The sequence below is a fragment of the Aspergillus clavatus genome, genomic scaffold, assembly GCF_000002715.2.
Source record: "Aspergillus clavatus NRRL 1 1099423829795 genomic scaffold, whole genome shotgun sequence".
NCBI lineage: Eukaryota > Fungi > Ascomycota > Eurotiomycetes > Eurotiales > Aspergillaceae > Aspergillus > Aspergillus clavatus.
Window position 1 is genome coordinate 1,583,391 of NW_001517104.1, and position 18,318 is coordinate 1,601,708.

General features: G+C 49.1%; 7 protein-coding genes across 7 annotated transcripts, besides 6 other annotated features; 3 read left to right on the top strand and 4 right to left on the bottom strand.

The window, feature by feature from the left end:
- Positions 1 to 112: 112 nt before the first annotated feature.
- Positions 113 to 136: a microsatellite.
- Positions 137 to 425: 289 nt separating this feature from the next.
- Positions 426 to 1,379, bottom strand: ACLA_014270 (Ras family protein; the record flags this gene model as incomplete). Its single annotated transcript, XM_001274415.1, has 4 exons — positions 426 to 664; positions 736 to 1,011; positions 1,083 to 1,197; positions 1,368 to 1,379. 4 exons carry the CDS (start codon positions 1,377 to 1,379, stop codon positions 426 to 428), a joined length of 642 nt encoding a protein of 213 aa, XP_001274416.1.
- Positions 1,380 to 2,322: 943 nt separating this feature from the next.
- Positions 2,323 to 2,352: a microsatellite.
- A 36-nt stretch (positions 2,353 to 2,388) lies between these two features.
- Positions 2,389 to 2,415: a microsatellite.
- A 3,428-nt stretch (positions 2,416 to 5,843) lies between these two features.
- Positions 5,844 to 5,868: a microsatellite.
- Positions 5,844 to 5,869: a microsatellite.
- A 384-nt stretch (positions 5,870 to 6,253) lies between these two features.
- ACLA_014280 (oxidoreductase, short chain dehydrogenase/reductase family) lies at positions 6,254 to 7,301 on the bottom strand (the record flags this gene model as incomplete). Its single annotated transcript, XM_001274416.1, has 5 exons — positions 6,254 to 6,286; positions 6,345 to 6,453; positions 6,513 to 6,568; positions 6,622 to 6,931; positions 6,997 to 7,301. The coding sequence occupies 5 exons, from the start codon at positions 7,299 to 7,301 to the stop codon at positions 6,254 to 6,256; spliced, it is 813 nt and encodes a 270-aa protein (XP_001274417.1).
- Positions 7,302 to 9,506: 2,205 nt separating this feature from the next.
- Positions 9,507 to 9,764, top strand: ACLA_014290 (uncharacterized protein; the record flags this gene model as incomplete). The annotated part of the gene is made up of 2 exons (XM_001274417.1): positions 9,507 to 9,563; positions 9,645 to 9,764. 2 exons carry the CDS (start codon positions 9,507 to 9,509, stop codon positions 9,762 to 9,764), a joined length of 177 nt encoding a protein of 58 aa, XP_001274418.1.
- A 748-nt stretch (positions 9,765 to 10,512) lies between these two features.
- Positions 10,513 to 10,689, top strand: ACLA_014300 (PTH11-like integral membrane protein; the record flags this gene model as incomplete). Its single annotated transcript, XM_001274418.1, has 1 exon — positions 10,513 to 10,689. The coding sequence occupies one exon, from the start codon at positions 10,513 to 10,515 to the stop codon at positions 10,687 to 10,689; it is 177 nt and encodes a 58-aa protein (XP_001274419.1).
- A 500-nt stretch (positions 10,690 to 11,189) lies between these two features.
- ACLA_014310 (CapA family protein) lies at positions 11,190 to 12,404 on the top strand (the record flags this gene model as incomplete). The annotated part of the gene is made up of 1 exon (XM_001274419.1): positions 11,190 to 12,404. One exon carries the CDS (start codon positions 11,190 to 11,192, stop codon positions 12,402 to 12,404), a length of 1,215 nt encoding a protein of 404 aa, XP_001274420.1.
- A 469-nt stretch (positions 12,405 to 12,873) lies between these two features.
- sreA (siderophore transcription factor SreA) lies at positions 12,874 to 14,719 on the bottom strand (the record flags this gene model as incomplete). Its single annotated transcript, XM_001274420.1, has 3 exons — positions 12,874 to 13,703; positions 13,797 to 14,311; positions 14,379 to 14,719. 3 exons carry the CDS (start codon positions 14,717 to 14,719, stop codon positions 12,874 to 12,876), a joined length of 1,686 nt encoding a protein of 561 aa, XP_001274421.1.
- Positions 14,720 to 15,672: 953 nt separating this feature from the next.
- Positions 15,673 to 15,717: a microsatellite.
- A 1,315-nt stretch (positions 15,718 to 17,032) lies between these two features.
- On the bottom strand, positions 17,033 to 17,616 carry ACLA_014330 (TVP15 family protein; the record flags this gene model as incomplete). The annotated part of the gene is made up of 4 exons (XM_001274421.1): positions 17,033 to 17,205; positions 17,262 to 17,351; positions 17,420 to 17,535; positions 17,597 to 17,616. The coding sequence occupies 4 exons, from the start codon at positions 17,614 to 17,616 to the stop codon at positions 17,033 to 17,035; spliced, it is 399 nt and encodes a 132-aa protein (XP_001274422.1).
- Between the last annotated feature and the right edge of the window lie 702 nt (positions 17,617 to 18,318).

The following is an 18,318-nucleotide window of genomic DNA, read 5'->3' on the forward strand; positions in this document are numbered from 1 at the left end:
GATGCGGACCATGACAATAGCATGTACCTATATAATTGCACAGATCTATTGACAGGCTCATCCCTCAATTTGCCAAAGGGAATGGGTATTCATCAAGAGAACAATCTTTCACAAAAAAAAAAAAAGAAAAAAAAAAGTTCGACTTAAACGGAGGAACAAAGGGGGAATCGAACGGTCGTGGCGAGAGCAGACATCACCCGATAGTGAGCCTCGAATGGTATAATAGTGACAGGTGTAGATGCATGGATACGCCGTATCCTCGGCTTTCAAGCAGCAGCTCAACTCCTGGAACTGAGCGTAGATCTTTCTCTTTCTCTTCTTCTCCTTCTCTCCTCTTTCTTTTCCTTCTGTTGTAGGGTGTATAGGCTTCCTTTCGTATAGACGTCCGCGTCTTGTTGTGTTGTGAGAATCCAGCGCCTCTTTAGTTACATTATGACGCATTTTCCGCAGCAGCCAGCGCTTTCACCAGGCTCGCTCACTTCCATCTTGCCCTCGGGCGCGCGGGCGCCCGGCGCACCCGAACCGGATGGGTACGATGACATCTCCTTGTTATAACGACGAATTTCGCGGACGAGGTCGTAGAAGGCGTTCTCGACATTGATACGGGACTTCGCCGAAGTTTCGATGAATTTGCAGCCGAATTGCCGAGCTAGAGCCTCACCCTCTATAAACCAAAGCCACTCCGATCAGTATCATTCTTCGGAAAAACCAGAGAAGCTGTGGGGAAACGCTTACCTTCCTGGGATACAGCTCTTTCCTTTTCCAAATCGCATTTGTTACCGACGACGATGATGGGGAAGTAGTCCTTATCCTTTACTCGCAGGATCTGTTGTTGAAAGGTCATAATTTCTTCGAAGGATTGACGAGATGTGATGGAGTAGACCAAGAGGAAGCCTTCGCCAGTCCGCATGTACTGTTCACGCATTGCCGAGTATTCCTCCTGACCGGCGGTATCTAAGACGTCTAACAACGCGACCTCATCGTCGATGACACACTGCTTGCGGTACGAGTCTGCATTGGAACAACATCATTGGATGAGTAACAGGATCCCATCTATTATCGTCGGGGAAAAGGTCACCCACCTTCAATCGTCGGGTCGTATTCGTCCACAAAATGACTCTGGATCAGTTGGATTGTCAAGCATGACTTTCCGACACCACCCCCACCGACAACAACCAGCTTGTACTCTCTTAGAAACTGCAATTGACAGGTCCGTCAGCACATTGTATGCACCCCCTGGCGGATGATTCTTCATAGCTATCGACGGCAAGATAGAGCGCGATGGACGTGAGGTTTCTTGGGACGGAAAAAAGGGGGCAGGCGGCAAGTGACCCCCGGGAAGGAGGATTTTCGAAGGATCGGCGTACCTTTGAAGCCATCACGGCGAATTCTGCACTGGAAACACCTGGATAGGATAGATGGGGGGAAGAAGAGAGCAACGATCGAAACTATCCCAACAGCAGCAGTGTCAGCGGGTCAAAAGAGCAACAGGGCACAAATTTCTGTTGCAGAAGGCTCAAGAGTCAGGACCCAGCTCGTCGGGAGTTCCGCACAGGACAAAGGCGCCTGGAGTGCAGTCCACAGAAACGGCGGGTCTAGTAGCGACTAGGCCAAGCTTAAAGCCGCCAACAGGGGGATGTGGAAAAAAAGAGGAGGGTGTTGGTAGGAGGGACGAGTAAGGAATTAGGGGGTGGGTGCCAGAGATTGGAAAGGGTGTTCGTGATAGTTCGCAGCAAAAGAACAGGGAGAGAGAGAAATACTGAAGTCGAAGCAGAATTGCGCAGTCCTGCCTTTTCCGATTGCTGGTAAGGGAGGTTATTACAAGTAGGTAGTATTTCCTCTTTTTTTTTACCCCTTTTGGCTTTTTATTTTTTTTTCTTCCTTTTCTTTCTTCAACCCAAAAGCACCAGGGTCAAGGTCCGTTCTGTTTGTTTGTTTGATAGATAGGATAAGGATAGTTGACTCGATCCAAAGAGTTGCCTTTTGCTTTCTCGTGTAGGTTTAGACGGAGAGAACCCAGGGTGGAGAATCCAAGGGGAGGGAAGAAAGACAGAAGTAGATAGTAAGTAGTTAGCTGGTTAAGGGGGGGGGAACAGGATTAACTATTACTATTAGTTAAAAGGGGAGCTTTAGAGTGAACAAGTGAACCCAGAGAAAAGGATGTGGGGAGGAAAAGGAGTGAACTTTCAAAAAGAAGGAATCGAGAATTCGAGATGGAAGTCAATTTCGTCTTGACTTTCTAGAGTTCTTCTTCCTTTGACAGTGAATAATAATGAAGAAAACCGGGGGGGGGGAAGGCAAAAATTAGGAGATTGAGATTTCCTCTCTCTCTCTCTCTCTTTTTCTCTCTCTGTGTATGTTTCTTTCCTGTGAGAGTTATCTGTCTAGTTATTATTATTATTATTATGTATTATTGTCTTACTTGCTGATTATTTGGTGTTATTATTATTCCATTTTTTTATTATTTTTATTTTAGTCCCTGGATTGGATCCTTCCATTCTTTTCCAAAGAAGACATGATGGCGATGGTGGAAATAAAATGGACACAACAACTGGTGTCCGTCTTTAAGGGGGCCTGTATAGTACATGGGGCAATAGGATGTGGCCATAGATTATATCGGTTGTGGGTGTACCAGGTATCAGTAATTTATTGTATCGCATCGGTATCATTGGTACCAACTTCCTCCGTAGCATTCGACGGCACTACCGACTGACTTCATTTCCCATAAGATTAATCTGATATCGTGATGGTGCCATGCCATGCCATGGTGCTTGTTGGAAGTTTGGAACTCGAAAGTAGTACTAGTACTAGTACATACAATCCTGGATTCTGGACACTTAGACCTCCAGATAACTAGGTAGTAATGGCTCAATGAGCTTCCTCCATCAACCACCATGATCCCGTTGGCGTTCACCAGTCACGGCTCCTACAAACAGACAACCGGATGGACAACCATCACGCCAATCAATACAATTTGTTCAGCGGCTGGTTTGGTTTGGCTTTTCCCAGTCCATCGTTTTTTCTGGACTCCTCCTGGAAGCACCGTCACCCTTGAAGCGAATCAACATCCTTCGCGATCTTGACAGGGATCACACAAAATGATATTAACGCGAAAGAGCGAATCTGGAACGGACCGTTGGCAATTGGCATAGCATAAAGATGGTATTTTTATGACAAGAGGTCAAGGTCCATGAGAAAGGAAATCTTACTCCGGGAGTACAACTTACAACTCAAACCAGTAATTCTGGAGGGACGGACCACCTACTTACTATCTTGAGAATTGAGATGGAGAACTCCACCTACAATACTAACTTAGTAACTTACAGAGTATAGGTAAGTACTAAGTATCCTTATGCCTGCCCGCAACTACTACCTGACTAAGTACTTACTATCTATCTCTCAATCGCCATTGGTTGCCTACTTGAGAAATTCTCCAGATGCCATCATCCAAGTTCCAACAATGATCCTGATGGGACTGGGAGATTCGGATGTTCAGGGTTTCCCTTCCAGAAGGCCGTCAAAACTCAGCCTTAAACCTTGGACCCGGCCGCTTGACAGCTTCGTCTCCATACAAATGATGCAAGCACTTACATCCTAGTCTTCCATCGAGGTTCTGGTGCGTTTCATCATGACGTCCTTCATGTGCCTGATATCCATCTACATAATCCAACTTTTCAAGATGAAAGGTTGTGCGCGCACTTACAATCTAAATTACTTCGCGGCTAGTCAACTAGTCCAACAAGCCAGGATTGTGAACCAATAAGTGGCTGGTCCAGCCAAGGTCTCCAAAGAGATTGTTTCCCCCACGCCTCCACTCAAAAGGAACATCAATGGCATCTGTGGTCTGACAGTCTGACCATCATAAGGAGTGTTTACTCAGCAGTCAGTACATCCTGATTATGCATTATGCAGTGATGCCACACAGTCAACCAAGGGGTTTACCAACAAACCCCTATAATCAAGTCTTCGGGGTTGCATCATGAAGTCGATCTCTCTCGATTTGGAGACCTGGAAGTACGGACGTCTAATCTCCCGAAGACTTCATCCAGTCCACACGTAGCAATTGTCAGCGTTGCAGATAGCCTATAGGCTATGTATCTACAGTACCTGCCCCATTTCTCAACCTTGCATACTCTCTGCATCATCTTCTTCAGTCAACAAAAGACCCGACCGACCGCTGATCTGGAGGATCCCTCCTCTCAATCCCCATTCACAAATGACCCTGTATCTTCCGGCATCCTCCAGGCACATCTATCACCTACATACATATGACTAGGTGATCTGCCCCGTTTACTCCGAAGACAAACTGGCCAGTGTGGTTGAGGAATCCAAGCAGGTTGAAATGCCTGACGCATTCTCAAAAGGGATGATCACATGTTTTGAGTAAAGCGTTAGGAAACTGGATCGCTTGGCACTTGGCAGCTCGCGATGCGTGGTTGTTGTCCGCCAGGTGAGTGAGCATATCAGCATCCAGTCTAGACATGTTTCCTTACTTGACCAAAAGACGTGGTCTTTCCACTGATCTTCAAATCCAATGTTGCATCGTGCTTGTTTGGTTGTTAAGACCTTTTCTTCGACTTCACTTATGGAACAGAACAGGAAACAAGCTTTTGTTTGTTGACTTCATGTCCTGCGACAACGGACAAGAGAATAATCAGTTGATGACGGTAACTATCAAATAATATCTGTTTTGCTTATAGTACAACGCTCATGCTTGGATGATGTAGAACTAATTTCGAAAGACAGCTTCCCGGTCATTCCTCGGCTCGATCCCACTCAACCCAGTAATGTACAAGTTTCTACAGACTACGCCGCGGCGCGAATCGCATCCGGTGACAATCAAGGCGATCCCTTCGTTGTCAGAGGTTTTAGGAGTCTAAATCCGCAGAGATCGGATCATCAATCTGGAGCGATCTCCACCAGAAGAAAGATTCCGTCTTATCGACAGAACCCGTGTGTTCTGTTCGGTATGCAGGTATCACCAATCACCAATCACCACAGGATCTACAGATACCCCTCGCCTAGAACGAGGACGAGAACCGGACCCTTGCTGGCATGCTGCTGGCCAGAAGACCCCGTGCTTGACGGTATATGCCCGACTTTCTTCGATGTAGGACGATACTCGGGGGTCAGGCCAGGTCTGATGCGGAGCACGCGAAGCTGAGATCTCCGAATAAGGCTACACGCCCGATTAGAAGTTTCAGCTGGCTAGCCTGATCCCTTCTGAAACCTTCTGGAACAACGGATTGCCCGTGTTTCGATTCGGCCACTCGAATGGGGGAGAAGACGGCTCTCTTGATGAACGAATACAGCCACGTGGGCGTCATCGTACCATGGGCCCGCGGGGATTTGGCCCAATGCAGCCCCAATATAGTTGAAGGGGAAGGCAGTATCTAATCACTTAACGAAGCGAGTATAGAACCCGAGCATCTAGCTTTATCAATACAGTAGTTAATCTCTACACATATTACCTGCATACTCATCTCATGGCGAGTGACAGTATAATCCGGGCCGATATACCTAGAATATATATATCTCCAAAGCCACGCAATACATTCCTACCATCTTTGCACCGTCGACGCTGGAACCCATCTCGAAACAAGTATATATCCAGCAAAAGCGACAAATACATCTAAAGAAAAGTAATAGAGCCTCACTAGATAATTCCCCCCCCCCCAGAATGGTAGATGCAGCTCCCCCCTGCACTACTCGTTCACACTTCATGAGTCCCATGAATGCCAGCGGGACCTCAACAATTCTGTTACAGCCACGTTCGCCCCCAGACTTGAATTCAACAAAAAAGATCCGAGACAAGACTACTGCGCTACACCAGTCCCAATTCTAAAAAAAAAAAAAAAAAAAAAAAAAATTGCGGCAAAATGCGGCTCTATCAGATTTGTGGGACTGGTCCCCGCTGCCGCAGAAGGGGTCCTGTTTCCGTGGTACGGTTGGAATGCACTGTTCGCCGAACCGAAATTTGATCTCCTGCCCTGTTGTCAAGCATAAAGGGGTAAGTAAGTACTAAGTAAGGTAGTACCTTGGACTCCTGGAGGGCTGGAGTCTGGACACGCTGGTCGTGGATTATCGTACCCTGGAGATCGAAATGTTTCCTGGAAGAGAAGGTTGGTCCAGAGTTCAGACATGGCGATCTTGTATGTCTTTTTGATCTTATATACATTGGTATACTGCGTATAGCTCTATTTATTAGATTAACCCACATCATTCGACGAGAAGCCCATCTATCCGTATTCTTCTAGTTCTTGCGGTACATGTGGCCGGGAGATGCCTGGTAATGATCATATTAGCGTCGTCTCAAGGGCTGTGAAAGAAAGTGGCACACGTACCTGATGGCTTGGGAAGATCAATGTGTCAGCGATAACGACATTCTCTCGTCGTCCCGCAGCAAAGACAATGACTTCGGCAATGTCATCGGGTGTAAGAGGCTCGCAGCCACTGCAGGGATGGGTTAGCTCAGTTCAGATGTACAGACATGGATAGTGGGAATGCCATACGCATAAACGGCATCGGCCTTGGACTTGTCACCATAGAATCGCACAACCGAGAATTCCTGAGAGGGCGTGTCAGCTTTCGAGTATCCATCACTAAGATCTAGACGCATACCGTCTCAACCTGACCGGGGTCGACTTCAATGATCCGGATTCTTGTGTCGATGAGCTCCTTGCGCAAAGCCTCGGTGAACGACTTGACGGCAGCCTTGGTGGCGCAGTAGATGCTGCCACCGGGGTATGGCTCGCGGCCGGCGATACTTCCAATGTTGATAATATCGCCGCGGCCGCCATCCGACCGCTTCTTGAAGATAGGAAGGACGGCCTGGGTCATGTTGATCAGGCCGGTCACGTTGGTGGAGAACATGACATTGATATCCTCGGTGTCGATTTCAGGAGCCTTAGCCACACCCTTGACAAGACCCCTAGTTGCTGTAAGTACATACACCCAAACAAGGAATTGAACGGTGACATTGAGGAGAACACGCACGCATTGTTGACCAGAACGTCAATCTCCTGGAACTCTGCGGGGAGGGACGGCACAAAGTTCTTGATTTCCTCGGGGTTGCTGACATCCAGCTTCACCGGCAGCACCTTGACGCCGTCGCCAACTTCCTCCTTGATCTCCTGCGCCAGCTGCTGCAAAGACTCGAGCCGTCTCGCCGTCACAATCAGCTTCAGGTCCTTGGGCGATGTGCGAGCAAACTCCTTGGCGGTGCTCTTGCCGATTCCAGACGATGCGCCTGTCACCAGGATTGTTTTGCCTTCGAGGCGCTTTGCCATTGCCGTCGCCATTGTGCGTCTGAGAAAAGCTGTTCGAGCGGTAGAGGTGGAGGGGTACGTTCGGGTCAAGGGGGTGAATGCGGAGAGAGGACAAGTAAAAGAGCGCAGGAAGAGAGCCGATTTTCTGAGGTACTGCATATATAGCTATCAGATATCTCAGATTGTGAGATCTCCCGAGAGGATAAAGAAATCGCAAGAAGATAAGAGAAAGATAGAGAGTGGTTCCGAATGACTCTTCAGTGAAGATAAGCAGCCGAAAGTCGGCATCGCATCATCTGCGGGGAAACTGATTCATTGGTGGGGGGTTCGCCCTTGCTGCCTCAGGCTGCCAGCCGGGCGTTTGACCGATCGGACTTGTCGCCGACCTGCACTTCTCATCTATCGTTCATCTTCATCAATCTTTCTATGGATTTTTCTGGCAATGACTATCTCTCGTAGAGTTGTTGAAGTTGATTGACCTTTCACAAAATCTGTCCTTGCGCAGCCTGATGTGATGTCGTCTTAGTGCTTTTTGTGGCATTGCTTAGCTGCACCAGTCATGCAAGCATTTGAAATGACTTCTCATGACCGAGGTGCTGCCAAAGGACACGTTCCTCCCAGAATTGCCACTAGGAGCTGCTGCCTTACTTTTCACAAAAGCATTAGGCAGCAGATCAAGCCTGCACTAATCTACAGGAGAAATGGCAAAACATCAATGTACATGGCTGAATATGGGGAAGTCTCATCAGTTTCCGTGAATCATGCTCGACACTGAGTCTCGAAGTACCTCCCAAGGTGGTCCAACTGGTGCCTCTGGATTCTTCGTCTTGCTGAGCGATTCTTCGCGACTGAGCCTGCAGAATTGATCAGAATGTCGTACTGCAACCCAGGATTGTCATTCAGCAAGTACTATCAAAATGCACTATGAATATGCTTTTGCTCCATAATGTTGGACATACTGATCGTCGATCAGTCAAATATTCATTACGTTGACGCGGACAGCTCAGATTTGCAATTTCGTCATCTGTGCTCAAAATTAGAGTGAAGAAAGTGACAAATTTCCATAGTTCTCTCATCCGGACAAGAATCACATTCTTCGGTAATTCAATATGTTTAAGCAACCACAAGCTGGGCAACATATCCCTTCAAGTAGCTGTCGTGTTGATCTTCGCTTTGAGTATGTTGTGAAATGCCAAGTAAGCATTATCTTGCAATCGAACACATGGTGCCCGGTCTCAATACGATCAGCCATGTTGAGGTCATATATATCTGCGTGCGATGAACATGTCACATCGTACAGCACGGCAGTCATAAGCAATCGAGGGTCTGGGGAGGATCTGCGGTCTATCTCGATGTCAGCTGAGATACTTGACTGGGGTACATGTCACAAATTGGAAGTAATCCTCTACCATTAGAACATGAGAGCAGCAGCTCCGCATTGATTTTCGGCCAGTCGTCATACCCTGGACAGAGCACAGAACCCAGCAAGTGTTATCAGATCATCTTATTTCCCTTTCAGGCTTCAATAACGGGTTTAACGGAGGATGCCCTGCCGATCATCGATCGAAATCAATAGTGTTTAATTCGTCCCCACAGCGCTATTTGTGGTATTATCACTCATTAATATGCCGGCATGCCCCCCCTGAGCCCGCAGGACAACCAGGGAAACCGGCATTCATCAACATTTGATCCAGCAATATGATGGGCAGTAAGCTTGCCTCGGTTCTCCATTGACCAAATAGAAGCGAACTAACTAGAATGATGTTGCACGTCGACGATAAAATTAATCGACATGCTGAACTCAAGTAGTACCTGCGTCATAGCGGTGCTATAGGCCTAGCTAGTGTTTTACTGTGACAACAGAACGCATTATTGGTCTCAGGATGAGTGTCAAAATGCTAACCAAGTTTTCTGGACGATGCTCTGTACCCGTGTCTTTGCTTGCTTCTAAGACACATCTGTACGACGACGATGATTCGATTGATTGCCAAGAAGCCGAAAGACGGTGTCACAGTTCGGCTGTCGATCACTGCAGGTCATGCAAGTCTATCGATCCTTCACTTGTTCACGTCGACGATCTAGACAGCAAGACACGGCTTCAATAGCTCTTTGGACGGTCAGGTACTGCAACTTATGAGTCGACGCTGGGCTCCCTGACCTTGTGCATACATGATGTTCGGCGTGGTTCTGTAGAGTACAGAGTAGACTGTTGGGATTCGAGAGTCCCATGTCTCAGAGATGTCTCCGGCACTAAGAGAGCTATTCTTGATCCACACGGACAAGATGTGCCAAAAAGTAAATGCTGATGAAGATCCACGGTCTAGTGATGCTTGTCAGTTCTGTATTGGGGGAGATACACCTAATACTTTCTTTTAGTTCATCCTTGGATTCATTGATGTTAACAGACACAATATCGTTGTGCACAACATATCTATCATGATCGATGATGGTGATGATAAGAAGATCAAGGTCAGTGCCGAAACGGATTCTCTATAAACCCTTCTGACCCTTATACAAGCAACCTGCGGTGCAGTTACCTGAGCAAAGTATCTCTCCCTCTCTCTCTCTGAAACAGATATGGCAGGTTTTCGCAGTAATTATCTACCCCTCCAACATGGCCTCTTCACGGTACTGATGACATTATCCTCCAGGTTCCATATTGACAGAGTCCAAGACTGCACAACTGTAGCCACTGCACAAGCACACTGGAAAAGGGTTTCATGCCTCCACGATCCCCAGTGGGGAACATGACGCTGGGTCAACCTATTTTAGGATCAGCAGCACCAAGTCTTTCTTGATTCAACCCACATGGCAGGCGGGTTGTTGCTCATCATCTGTTCACACGCAAGCTGATCGTGCAGTACTTTCGAAAATGCCCCAAATTTCTGGTTCATGGGAGTGGGGAACCGCAGGGCCGAGGACGTGGTTCAATCAGACAAATATTCATGGGAGTCGTGTCTCGACCCTCTCACAGATGCCAAGCTATAACACACGACTTGACGTTTGTCTCTGCATTGGGTCAAATTGGACCGGCCATTCCTTAAGCACATTTTCTCACTGGCTTGCATCCCAGGTGTTCTAACAGTACAATAGGGAGCAACGTTGGCGCCTCCTACTGGACCGCGGCTGAATGCAACGTCGCCATTTTCCTGCTTGTCTTCCCTATCTACGTCCTCTAGTCAGCCGCATGTTTCCCAGACTACTCTCTACCGAAAGTCATAATCGATACACCGATCAACCCACGATGACGCACACACGAACTCCACGGCGTAGGACGCAGCTTTATTCGCAAGACGCGGACCTCGATTTATACTCGATCAAAATTGAATCGAATTATACCAAGCGAGGATCCACCGGAGGTATCGAGGTTACCACCGAAATGATCCTGGAGACCTCAAGACACGAAGACACGAAGAGTTGACGAGTCCGCGGCGACTAGTAATTGATTCATGAATTATGATTTACCTTCATTCCTTTTCTATTTTCTTCTGCTCCTCATGCTTAACTGACTTCCATGCCTTTGAATTCGCCATTGATCCTATATATATATACATCCCACTTCTCCGCCCATCTCACTTGCGGGAGGCCCAACGCTTTTTCAGAATAGAATTGACGCTCGAAAAAGAAATGATACCAATAGCCCTAACCAGCTAATGGAACTGTTGACATGTATTCTTGCCCCTGCCACGAAGTAATAATCGATCCTCATGGTCCTCGATATCTCCATTGTTCCTTGCAGCAATCGCTATCTCCACTTGGTGATCGATTTAACCTCCACATCTTTGCCTGGCTCGGTTCGGCCCGTCAGATCTATGTCATGATGACCTGGGCGCATGCCACCACGGCCATCCTATTCAGCATGCATCTAGAGACTCATCCTAGATGATAACTTAACCATATCCACAACCAAACAAACCCACCATGCCCAGCGCCCTGCGCACCTTCACCCTCAACTTCGTCGGCGACGTCATGCTCGGCCGCCTCGTCGACCAACTCTGGCCGCAGCACGTCGACAACGCCCACGAACACCGCGTCGTCTCCTGGTTCCTCGAGCGCTATCCTCACCTGGCCAAATACTCCCACCGCGACCCCTGGGGCTCAGCCCTCCCGCTCTTCCACACCGCAGACCTCAACCTCATCAACCTCGAAACCTCCGCGACAACGACCAACGACCCCTGGCCCAACAAGACCTTCAACTACCGCATGCACCCGGCCAACCTCGCCGCTCTCCGCGAGGCCCACATCGACTACGCCGGCCTCGCAAACAACCACACCCTCGACTTCGGCACAGACGGCCTCGTCGAGACCATCTGGTCCGTCAAGGAGAACCACATCGCATTCGCCGGCGCCGGCGAAAGCACAGACGAGAGCCGCCGCCCAGCCGTCCTGCATCTCCCGCGTCCAGCCCCGTATCCCGCACCTACTGTCCCCCATCACCAGCACCATCACCAAACCACTCGCACCAGCACCAGCACCCCATCATACAAAATCCACATCTACGCCGCCTCAGACCACCCCCGCGACTGGGCCGTCGTCCCAACCTTCCACCTAATCGACTACTCCCCACGCACAAAGGACCATCTCCGCACCCTCCTCACCCAACCCCAGCCGGCCAGCGACCCCCCCGCCCTCAAGATCTTCTCCATCCACTGGGGCCCGAACTACCGGTGGCAGCCGGACGAGCGCATCCGGGCGCTGGCGCACTTCCTCATCGACGAGTGCGGCGTGGACATCGTGCACGGGCACTCGTCGCACCACGTGCAGGGCGTCGAGCGGTACGCGCGCAAGTTGATCATCTACGGGTGCGGCGACTTCGTGGACGATTATGCGCTGCGGGAGGAGTTTCGGAATGATCTGGGAGCGGTGTGGAGGGTTTGCGTGAGAGAGGAGGTGGAGGTGGAGGCGGATTCCGGGGTGGTAGGGGAGGAGGAAGGAGTGAAGCCTGGGTTGGTGTTGGATCGGTTGGAGATCTTTCCGACGCGGTGTGATCGGTTTCAGGCTACGTTGTTGGATCCGGATGATGAGGACCATCGGTGGGTGAAGAGGAAGATTACGCAGCTGAGTGAGGATCTGGGGACAAGTGTGCGGAGAGAGTTGGGGACGGAGAATCAGATTGTGGTGGACTTGAGGGATTGATCGGTTGGGATGAGGAAAGTAGTGAAACAGGCTCCTTGTACTGGGATTGAGGATGTTATGACTGGATATCAAGTGAAATTGAACCACACAACTCACAAGTCTTGACAGATATCATGTACGTTACCGAGATATATCTAGATAAATAATAAGAGAGCATCCGGGCAATAGCACCATGAAGCTCCCAAAGACAAATATTGTGACTGAGAAGAAACTGGACACTGTAGAACGACCAACGCCTCCGCTGAGATCTCGCTTTCACGTCCACATGCATGTTCGTGAGGGAAACAACCGGAAAAGGAAAAAAAAACCCAGGTACCGCCCCAGAATACATACACAACTCCTGTGTATTTCATTTGAAGCTGATAGAAATGGTATCTCATGACAAGGTGAATGTTTACGCCAGTGGTAAAGAAGAGGGAATAATCGGGACAAAAATAAAAGTTGACGAGAACGGGTGGCAGATTCAAGTTCAGACTCCCAACTCTGCCAATTCTCGTTCCTTTGCGCGGAGCATCTCCCGCATTTCTTCCGCTTCCCGCTGGAGCTTCGCACGGCGCTCTTCTTTGAGATTATCTAGGTCAGAGACACCGGGTAGGGCCTGCGGTGGGGAGTGGTGATGAGGTGCCAGGGTCGCGGCGGGATGGTGCTGCTGGCGGCCAAGAGCAGCAAGCGAGGGATCGAGGCGAGATTCGTCCTGCCTGCCTGAATGATTGAGAAGAGATGAGATCGAACTAAGACGCGCGGGTGGAGAGGGGTTCGCCGCTGATATTATTGGTGGCAGCTGATTAGAGCCGGATTCCAAGGTGGTAGGGACCGAGACAGCTTCAGCAGATGATGCAGTCTCGGCAAGCGTCCGTTTCTTGGGATTGCCGGCAGGGTTGGGTGAGAGGGAACGGCGACCGAATTGCGGGACGGGAGAATGTCTGGTTGCGCTCATGCGGTCGGGTTCCAGCAATCTCGGAGGCGGCGGGTGATGTGGTAAGGATAAGCTCCCGGCAGCACCGAAGTGCGTAAAGTCCACAGGAGGTGGTGCGATGCCAAAAGACCGCTGAGGGTTGGCCTGCGATGAGAGTCTGTCTCCAGGCATGGGCTCCGAACTCAGGTACCGGTAGTGATCTTCGTGAGCATGCGCCAACACAGCAGGCGACGCCTCCGGCGAGGCAGAGGAGCCGTGGGACGAATATGCCGCTCCAGTGGGAGATTGATCCCTCAGGGCCGGCACAACGCGTTTTCGACGTTTGATAATGGTTTTCTTCATCGTGGTGGGTCGATAACAACCGTGCAATTTGTAGTAAAGTCCTGGAGAAAGCAAAAGCAAACTGTTAGTAATCCATCAAGCAGGTCAAGGCACGAGGTCCATAGGGACGAATTCGTGGGGATCAATCAGCATACCACAAGCATTGCAAATTGGATGACCATTTTCGTCCCGTCGCCAAAGCGGAGTGACCGTGGTCCCACAATTTTGACAAGCGACCAGCATGTTCCCTCCTTCCGCTGGTGTACCGTTCTTTACGGCATCGTTCTCCGGTCCCGGGAGTCTGTCCGTCTCCGCACTGGCCGCCCTCCAAGAGTGCACCGGAACTGGAGCTCGAGCAGCGGACTTGTAGACTCGGTTGTTGTAGGCTGGACAGCCATCGCATCCCTCAGCTCCGCCAGTTCCATTGCAGTTACCCCCTCCGGGACAGGAACCACCCGAGCCAGACGAGCAGTGTCCATGTGGCCCCGAACCAGCCACGTTAGTAGGTTGTGGCCCCTGTTGCGCAGCAGCTTCCGGTCCCGGTTCTAGTCGGTTGCGTTTGGTCGGACGAGCCACATTCCGAGCTTTCAAGTATAAACCACAAGCATTGCAAATCATTGCACCTGTCGGTGATCGTCGCCACAGAGGAGTGCTCTTCGTCCCACAATTACTGAAGAAAGTGTCAGTCTAAAGGACTTAGGTTTTGAGAGTCAATAAAGCAATATAGGTATACCAACCTGCAAGAATGTCCCAAGAATGATGTGTCCTTCTGGCTCTTTGGCGACGTCTTCTCAATTTCGGGAAGAGCATTCTTTTGCGATTCCGACCAATGGGTCATAGATCCATTTGCTGATGTGTCCATTCCATATCGATCAGATCCCGCTTGTCCTTCGAACCCTCTATGTGCGATCCCATTTTCATCCCGATGGCGATCGACGGTATGTTCTCGGCCAGCCTGAGCCGACGAAATCAGTTGTTGGGCAGCATCGAGATCCTCTGCTGATGGGTGTCGCGTAACAACATCAGGGTTCCGAGACAATGAACGAACAGGGTCCATCTGTGGCACAGATGCAAGCATTGCCACCAGAAAAAAAAGAAAAAAGAAAACCCCCTAGCCAAGCTCGTTATGTTTCTTTCCTAGATCGATCTCCGCTAGGAAGGAATCGAACCGCAGTGTGAGGTTACTCGGGAAGTAGTCGAAGTTGAGCCGTGTCGGAATAAGGAGGTGTCAAGGAAAGGTGCGTCGCACCACTGGTCGAGGAGTAATGTATGGTGTCACAAAAGTCAAAAGTCGGTCAGAATGACAGTGCAGGAGAAAGGAGGATAGCCAAACGAGGGCCCTTCATAAAAAGAAAGGTTGAGGAACTGCAACTAGTGACGCTCCAGTCCCAACAGGGCGGTGCCAGGGAAGTAAATACCGGTCGATCCTTGACAAGTGCAGGAGAGAGGCGCGAGTGTCTCGAAGATTAGAGCGATCAAGAAAGGAAGGCCAGTCGGCAAGTGTTTAGTCGGTTCGATAGGTTTGATTGTTCTTATCAATAAATGATCCGCCACGAAGGGGTCTGGCTGTTGGCCAATCCGATTGAGGCTGAAGTGGCGATCTGAGATGGGGTGCCAAGTGGTCCGATCTTGTCAGGTGTTCAACCTGTAACGAAGGGAGAAAAAAGAGCACCAGTCGAGGATTAAACGAAAATCAAGACGATCTGAAGATGAAGAAGGGAAAAAGTGATTAGATAGACCAGCTAAAGATCAAGCGAAGAATGTAAGGATCTCGAGGAGGTGAAATATGTAGTAGTGAGGAGAAGGAGGAGGAGGAAGGGTCTAGAGACGATCACGATCCACTCTGAGCAATGGAATGTTCAAGAGGAAGAGAAAAGAAGAGAGACGAGTGAGAGAAAGGGGTTGATAGATTTGAGATAGAGGAAGAAGGAGAAGAGGAAGAGACAGGGAGGGAGATCGGGTGATGATGAAAAAGAAGAAGATGGACTGATTGATTGATATGGGCACGTACTTTGCTGGACTTAGAGATGGGATTGATTTGATGAACTGATTGATTGATTGACTGATTGATTGATTTGATAGAAGAAAAAGGAAAAAAGTGGGTAAAAAAAGCTGGGCGGTCACTATGAGATGATCGATGTTTCACTCGAGGATCGTGAGGATGATGGCGTTTGGCACGAGAATGACGAGATGCAGCCGACGAATGATGATGGATGATAATGATAATATGGATAGTAATGTCAAGTGGAAATAATCAGATTAAAGCCTCTTTAACCCGTCGAGGCTTGATCCCAAGTTGTAGTTCGGTCTTATCGCTGTTATCGATCTCCCAGGGGGATCTACACCAGGGCCGGTCTGGTCTGGTCCGTTTTTTGATTCCCGTGCAAGCTGTCTCTGCTGGGAATGCCAGGGACAAAAAAAAAGAAAGACAGAGAGAGAGTGTGTGTGGGTGCAATGTGTTTGATTCTGACTGATCTGATACTGATACCGACGCCGATACCCTTACGAACAGTCTATAGACTAAATCTGTAATATTATTCTCAGGGCAATTTTCGCCTCCTGCCGAAAACCCATCAGAGTCCATCATTCCTTCCTGTTTTTGCCTTTTTCTCCCCCGGATCGAATCATCTGGACTCCACCGATGCCTGTTTAGGTCTAGTGCTCTGGGTCTAGTGGTAACACGCTTTCCCTAAACAGTCGATAGTCTATCCGGGCTCAAATAAGCCTGTTTCCTTGTGTTACCATTGGTCAGTCGTGCAGTGTCTCTCATGTCAGCCTATTTGCTCAGCGTGTGATTGGCCGTAGATATCTTCCAACTCTTTCAAATCTCTCGCATCAGCTCCACTCGCTTGGGAGTATCGACATATCTCTTAGGTAAACTCAGAGCTACTGTCTCGGCATTCGTAGTCCAAGCCTTCGCCTGTATATAACTAACTACATCATGTCAGTCATGTACTCCATAATCAAATAGCAACGTATATATATTCAATCATGCTATCTACTCATGTTATACAGTGTTCACAAGGGGAAAAAAAAAGGAGAATACCACCAAATCCAGAGTGATCAATACGAAGCAAATGATCCAAAATTCCAAATCACAGTATCAACTGCCCCCAACAACAGGTCCACCTCCAGTTCACTGGCCATGCTAAAGAGCATCGCAGCCGGTCTGTCAGGTCGCATAATATCGCAAACATCACTTCACTCAGAACTGTCGCGGAGCGAGCATATATGTCATCACACTCGTCGAGCATCGTCAAGCGCATTATAGGGACATCCATCAACCTCCTCTTCTCATTCAGCAACCCTGCACTTCGGCAGCATTGATTGCCTCACCCATACAACGAGTCGCGCTTGCCACCGAAGACATGCGTTTGAGGAATCGTAGGGATTAGACCTGTTCAGCGCCCCAGCCCTGGTCGGCTTCGCGCATGTTGGAGGGAGGCTCGATCGATGGGATGAAGTCCAGAACAATGTAGCCTAGGCCGATGAATCCGACGAGGGAACCGGCAATCTTTTGCAGCACGTGGTCGTGCAGCATAATCGAGCCAACGAAGATGTAGACTGAGTATCCCAGTTAGCACATGAGTGCATAGGGAATCGACTCAAGAATAACTTACAGACACCACGTCCAAGGAACGAGAAGAGGAAGGAAGCATAACGATACACGTAGTCGGGAACAGTAGGCAACAGTTCCAGGCCGCCAACCACTTTGGAATAAGAGCATCAGTATATGACCATCGGGTGTCCCACTGAACAAGCTGCGGCGGATACTTACGGAGACCAAAGATTATCACGTAGGCACCGACAATGATCCCTCCTAGTGAGGGAGGGAAGAACTGAGCAATACCACCGAGAACCATAATCACGCCGACGGCGATGTTGATGATCCGGCTAGTAACCATCAGTCATTGTTCAAATGCAACTTAACCAGTATCCAGTGGAAACAACATACAAAATGTTAGAAAAGTCCATTGTGAATGCGAGTTGCACTGAGTATATTTCAGATCTTAGTATCGGCCTGGAACAAGCTATCGGACTCTTGAAACGGAGCGTAGTAAAGCGCAAGACAAAAGATTCGTAGGGATACGACGGGGAGAGACGGTAATTTGGGAAAGTTGGGAGCTTCGTTTGCTAGTCTGAATGATCGCAGCCTGCGTCTGTTGTGGAATAGCTGCCTAAAGAGGTAGGAATATCGCGAATCGGGATCCGACAAGTGTTTCGAAGTCGATGAATGTCCGTCAGAGAAACAGATGGGAGATCAAAGGGATGCGACTTGAGCGGGATCAAAAAAGGAAGAAAGAGAGAGAAGAGGTTGGGGAAATCAGAGAGATGAATGACGGGGAGGCTCTGGAGTTGGGAGCTTTCCCAGTTCGGTGCGCACGCAGCGGATCCGCCAAGCCCGGGCCACGGGACATGTAGATGACTCAGCATGCACCAGAGTGGAAGCCAAGAGTCAAAACTTGTGACCTAAAGGTGCCTGAGGCCACTGAGCATTACATTGATGACTCTTTCGGTGTGTCGTAGACAACAATTTTACTACTGACATTACACATCACTCCTACCTGCTTTCCAACTCTTGATTCTAGATATATTAAGGGAATTGGAAACCCAACTTGGCAGATTGCTCTGGAACACAGCCTCCAAAATCGCATTTGGAATCGGTGACGGCTTGGA